Raw genomic sequence first — 6,000 nt, 5'->3', positions numbered from 1 at the left:
TCCCTCTCCCTGTCCCCGTCCTGCTGGGGATCCCGCTCTTTGCACAGGCCCCAACCCCGGGCACTGCCGCCCCTACCCTGGGGCCGGGATCGGGGCTCCCCGCAGCGCGGAGCCCAGGCCCTCCCCTCACGGTGCCCTTCCTTAAGGTTAACGGAGAAAACGCAGATCCTCCAGGAGAGAGGACCCCGCACCGCGGCGGCGGGGCGAGGGGCTCCCTCAGGCGCCGCCATGGCGGGAAGGCGAAGCCCCGCTCCCCTCCGGCCGGAGGTGCCGCCGCTCTGTCCCCCCGCCCCGGGCGGCGGCGGCGCCGGCTGTCCCCGGCGGAGGCGGGGCCCCGGCGGGCACCCCCACCCCTCAGCCGCCGGCTGAGCCTTAACAGGTAGCGGAGGAGGCGCGACCGTTGTGGGGTCGGGATCTGCTTCCCGGGTTTCCTTTCGCTTCGGCGGGGACCGTGAGGGGCCGGGCCGGGCGCACCTGGGCCGGGCCCGCCCTCTCGCCGCGCCCTTCCCGCCCCGCCGGGTCCCCGTCTCCCGTTAACGTCGTCTCCGCCCGCAGGAGCCGCGGCCGGGGCGATGGTGCCAGTGTGCGGCGGGGCGGGCGGCCGCCTGCTACGGATGGCCGGGGCCGGCTGGAGGCCGCATCTCCTCAGCCTCAGCCGGGGCCGCAGCTGCTCGGCGGGGGGGAGCTTGGCCGCCCCCGGCAGGGCCCTGGCCCTCAAGAAGCGGGGCTACGACATCACCAGGAACCCCCACCTCAACAAGGTGGGTGCCGCCGGGGGCTCGTCTTCCAGGGAGAGGAGAGGGGCCCGGCGGGGTGGGGGGGAGGTAGGGCATCGCAGGTGTCCCCGTTGGTGGGTGGGTGTCCCTGCAGCGTTGTCCGTGACCATGCCCAGGGTTCAGCCCCATGCCAAAAAGGGGGTGAAATATGGGGGGAGCAGTCGTGGATCGATCTGGACAGAGCGTGGGGGGAGTTTTATAGGTGGCTTCCTTGGGAGCCGGTCACCTGCCTTCCCGGCCTCCACCCTGGCGGTAGTGGCACTGGAGGAGCTTCTGTCGGGCAGAAGTGCCTTTGGCGGGGACCCGAAGCCATTCACCTGAAATCACAAAAAACTGGGAAGGAGAAAGCATGGCCTGTCCTTAAAAATCCAATACCAAAACCTGGGGTATTTTGATAGACGTTGTATTACGTGTGTGGCAGTGGAACCGGTCACTTAACACCTTCATGTCAAAACAAGCATGTGTGGTTCTTCTTGTAAATCTTCCTTCCGTGGCATATCCATAGCAATGCATTTTCTGCTACTGAAGCAGTATATTTTGCTGGGATGAAGATGTATTCATGATCAAAACCGAGGAAACCTCAACACTTTTTTTTTTTTTTTTTTTTAAAAAGGGGAAAAAAAAATCCCCAAAAGCTTTAGGAGAAGGTTTTTCAACAAAGTCTGCAAGGTGTGCAAAATGAGAAGCCCTGTAATTTAGCCCCCCACTACTTTTCCATACCTTTCCATAATTTGAATGGGGGGAAAAAAAAAATCTGGATGCAGATTTTTGGGATCAAATATGTTAGATTCAGGAATGTTGGGTTGCAGTTTCTTGTGTTAATATTGCTAGAAATAATTTTGAATACATTAATTACCTTAAAAATAAGCAGATATTAAACATGGTATTGATAGTTGATGGGACCATGACTGTTTGCCATCTGCTTGGTGTGTAGTTATCTGGTATATGACCCTCCTGTGTCTTCTTCTGGACTGGAGACTCTGTGGATGACAACTTCTACTTTTTGTAGTAAAGTAAAGACAATTTTAATTTACACTGTACACTGGGCTGTGTCTCCTGGTACCGTTTCAGCATCCATAGAGGTGCACTCTGAAGGACCAAGGCACACAATGGCACAGGATGAGACTGAATTCGCAACAACTTTGTAGGCAGTCTGGTTTGAAATATTATACAGTGCATGTCCCTAAGACTGAAGAGAAGAGGAATTGCCAACTGTCTCATAAGCAACAGTAATTCATCAGCATTAAGAGGTTTTGATGGGTTTTTCTTCAACATCTGGCTTGCTCTCTTTGGTGTTCAGTGACAGTTATAATGAGTAACATAGCTAATGTTTCTAGTAGTCTTGGATATATCAGTTCAAACCAAAAAATTAATATTTTTATCTTTGCTCAGTGTAATGCAATAATAAAACACAAACAGTTGAATGTATCATGTTTTAAATTGATCTGGCTACCGCAGAAGTAGACTTTGAACGTCCCATTTGATAATTTTCAGAACTGAGGCTTTTCTAAAGTGTTTTTCCCCCTTCCAGTGAAATCAAGTATTTTTCATTAAATCTAAATGAAATTTTGGTTCATGTGGAGACAAGGGAAGAAAACTGCTTTGGTTGGAGGTAAAATGTACTTCTATAAATACGTTTAATTGACTGTGAGAAATCTCCTGGCTGGTTCTCCAGCCTGGATGTTTGCTGTTTATGTTGTTATGTTCCTCTGTCAGTACAGACCTTACGAGCATTGATATAGTCATCTACAGAATATCCAAGTGAGGACAGAAATGACTGACATCTGTGGTAAGAGATACGGCCTGCCTGTTTATGCACCTAGCTAACTAGTAACTAGTCATTAGTAAGCACTCGGGCCCTCTCCCTAAACTTTCTTAAACAGGCTTCTATTTCTCTGCCGTTCTTAACAGTTTGTTGATTATTTAAGGAATTAACTGTGTTCAAATGAAATGAGAGAATTCAGTTGGTTCGTATGTGGTGAAGGTATGACTGGCGGCCCTTTGGTCTGCCGTGCTGCAGTGGTGTAGGTCAGAATTAGGGATCTCAATAGTTTTTCAGCTGTTGTACTCTCGTTACAGAGTAATTACTGTTCACCTCTTCTGTGGCTAAATACGGGCATGGGGTCATTGCCCGTTTTCTGCAGTGGATCTTGCTTTAATCTAAGCTTTCATCTGATCGAAGGCTGCTCTGGTCTGATAGTCCTTACATCTCTCCAGGAACCTTTGAAAAAGTCTTTTAAAGCCAGGGTTTGGTCAGCAAGTGTTTTGCTGCTTTATTCAATGCCCTGTCTGTTTTATAGCTTTTGGGTGAAGTTTAAAGTGTTAATCTAAAGCTATGAAGTGTGTGGTATTTATTCAATGAAGAAGACTATATCCCTCCAGCAGCATCACGGACAGATTTACGGTCTGAGGTCATTGATCCAAGTCGTTGCTTCCTTACTAAGGTGAAAGTGCTTTGAAGAAGAAGCAGACTTGGAAGTCGCTGCTGCCAGGTCCTCTGTAATACCCTTAATATCAGTAAAAGTAGGCTGTCCTCTGAGAAGCTCCTCGATTTTCCAAATCTGCCTGAGAAGAAAAAAATAAATAGAAAAACTGGTGACTGATGTAAGAAATTTGCTGCTGTTTCTTTCCTTTGGTCATTGTTTACTACGTGAAGTTGGCTGGTTTTTCTGATGTAAAGAAACTGAACTCCTAAGTATTCATCAAGGGTTCCAACACTGGATGAAGCATGGGCTGTAAGTGAGTTATCTCAATCCTTAAATTATTTGGCCAATCTGTGCATTGCGTTTAAGAGCTTGCTTGAGTAGGCATTTTGGGGAAAATTTAGAGGGGAAAAGCTGTCTTGCAGTTAAGGCAAGACTGCGTTCCATCTCTGAGACTGGCTTTGATTATGTCTCAGGCTTTCTGTGTGACATTGGGGAAGTCACACGCAAGGAAATCTTGTAGCTTAAATCCTCAGACAGTGGGAGGAACTTTAAAGACAGAACCGGTTATGCTTCATCTGCGCTCATGAGACTTTAAGCGCACTGCATGTTTCTGTACTACTCAAATACTGTTTTCCTTCTGTTGCAAAGTATTCCAGCCCATGATTGATCCAAGGGCAAGACTCAGGAAACGTCAGCATTTTTCTGAGGGGTACTTGCAGTCTTAAAAGGCGACAGCAGTTGTTCTCAGTTGACAGAACAGTCTCGGAAATAATAGGAGGATAAAGAAGAGCTTGTTGCATATTTTCATGAAGTGCCTCATGAAGCAGTTCTTTGCCTGCCTTTGAGTGCTGCAAAATTGTAAAATCTAACCATTTTAACTATGTCAGATAACCACAGAGAACCTGTGAGATCGTTCTGTGACGATCCAAGTACAAGGTGGATTCCAGGAGGCTTTGTTAGAAGCTTTGGCCACGTGTGAGTGAGTGACTTGCTGACATGGCAGCAGCAATGCTGGACTTGCTGAGAGACAAGTCTTCTACTGTGGGGCCTCAGCCTTGTGAAAAGCTAATTCAGCACTCGGACGCTGGGAGGAAAGATGAGGCACCTCTTACCCACTACCTTATTTATCAGAGTTGCCTTCTGTTTGGTGTGGTCAAGGCTGTGTTGTGTCCTTTCTCTGTCACTGCTCTCAGTTCTGAAGATTTGTACAGTTCTGCTCATCTCAGATGTGCTGTTCATGATTCCCCGCTTCTTCCAGGGACTCTGTCAAATTCGTGTGCCCTCTCTGTGTTTTAACAAACACAGACTGAGATGGACAATTCCCAATTTGACCACATACCTGTAGGGACCCAAAAGGGACCCAAGGCTGAGGGGAGACCTTATTGCTCTCCACAACTACCTGCAAGGAGGGGGTCAGTCTCTTCTCCCAGGTAACAGGCAGTAGGACAAGAGGAAGCAGCCTCAAGTTGCACCAGGGGAGGTTTAGATTGGATATCAGGAAAACTTTTTACACTGAAAGGGTTATTAATCATTGGAACAGGCTGCCCAGGGAAGTGGTTGAGGCAGCATCCTTGCAGGTATTTAAAAGATGGGCAGACATAGTGATTAGTGATATGTTTTAGTGATGGTTTTTGTCAGAAGTGCCTCATGAAGCAGTTCTTTTCCTGCCTTTGAACGCTGCAAAATTGGAAAACCTAAAAATTTTAACAGTTAGGTTCCAAGAGTTAGGTTGATGGTTGGACTAGATGATCTGAAAGGTCCCTTCCAACCTAGACAATTCTATGATTCTCTGAAAAATCTTGTCTTGTTCAAAATCAGCTGTAACTTTGGTGACATCTGACCGCACTGCTCAATCGGAAGGTTGGCGACACTTCACTCACGCATTTTTCTGGAAGTCCTAATTTTGAGATAAATCATGGCCTCCTTGGAGATCTGCCATCACAAACAGGTGCAGAAGTGGAAGTCACAGTCTGTCTCCAGAGTGGCAGGATACTGTCATATTTGAAGGGTTGAGATAATACACAAAACTTTTCTACGAAGTGCAGTGCAGGGATCAGAATTTGGGGTCTTCTGGATAATACCCTGTGCTTTTTTGATGTGCATGCACGCTCTCTGTTGCTTTTCATGGAATGTGTCATAACGAATTACAAAAAAAACAAACAAACAAAATTACCAGCCTGGATCTCTAAGAGTGAAGTGAAACTTTAAAGAATCACTGTAGGTTTCTGCAGTGTTTTTGGAACGTACTGCTGCACACATCATTAAAATGCAGAAAGGTTGTTTGTCTTTCAGCTTTGTGGTGATCAGAATTGAGCTAACTGAGGGTTCTTTGAACATGGTGTCAGTAATTTGCCACTGCAGCTGAGGAAAAACTGATCCAGTCTTGCACGTGGCTGTACTTGGCAACTGTGGTGAAACAGGCCTAAAATTAGCTGGATTTGTAAAATGATTGCATTTAAACAAAATTAGTAATGAGCACAGGAACTGTGTCTGAAATGGCAGTTGGCAAGATCAAACTGAGGCAGGATTCTGTTTTCAAATTAGTAAATCTCTCTAAATCCACAAGGTTTTATTCTTACAGTTGGAGTCTCCAGTTGAATTGACCTGATAAGACCGTAAGAGTTTCTAGGGATATCAAACAAGACACTTCCATGGGCAAACCCTGAAGCGCGTGGGCCTCTTCAGACCCAAGCCAAACCACAGCTGAGAGACAGCTCTTCATCAAATCATGCTCTAACTCTTCTAGAGTTGAAACGTGAGTGAGCTGGAGCACTGTGCAGAGTGATGAGCCTTCGATG

The 6,000-nt window shown here is 47.1% G+C and overlaps 1 protein-coding gene across 2 annotated transcripts in view; it reads left to right on the top strand.

The window, feature by feature from the left end:
- Positions 1–319: 319 nt before the first annotated feature.
- ME3 (malic enzyme 3) overlaps positions 320–6,000 on the top strand; it is a 128,464-nt gene continuing 122,783 nt past the window's right edge. Inside the window, exons 1-2 of one of the 2 annotated variants that reach the window (XM_074572502.1) lie at positions 320–379; positions 556–761. In XM_074572502.1, the coding sequence (XP_074428603.1) occupies positions 573–761 (189 nt within the window). In that variant the 5' untranslated portion in view covers positions 320–379; positions 556–572. The other variant, XM_074572501.1, reaches the window with a different exon arrangement.

Source organism: Larus michahellis, chromosome 1 (genome assembly GCF_964199755.1).
Source record: "Larus michahellis chromosome 1, bLarMic1.1, whole genome shotgun sequence".
Lineage (NCBI taxonomy): Eukaryota > Metazoa > Chordata > Aves > Charadriiformes > Laridae > Larus > Larus michahellis.
The sequence above is the reverse complement of the archived record's forward strand: the minus strand, read 5'-3'. Positions and strand labels throughout refer to the sequence as shown.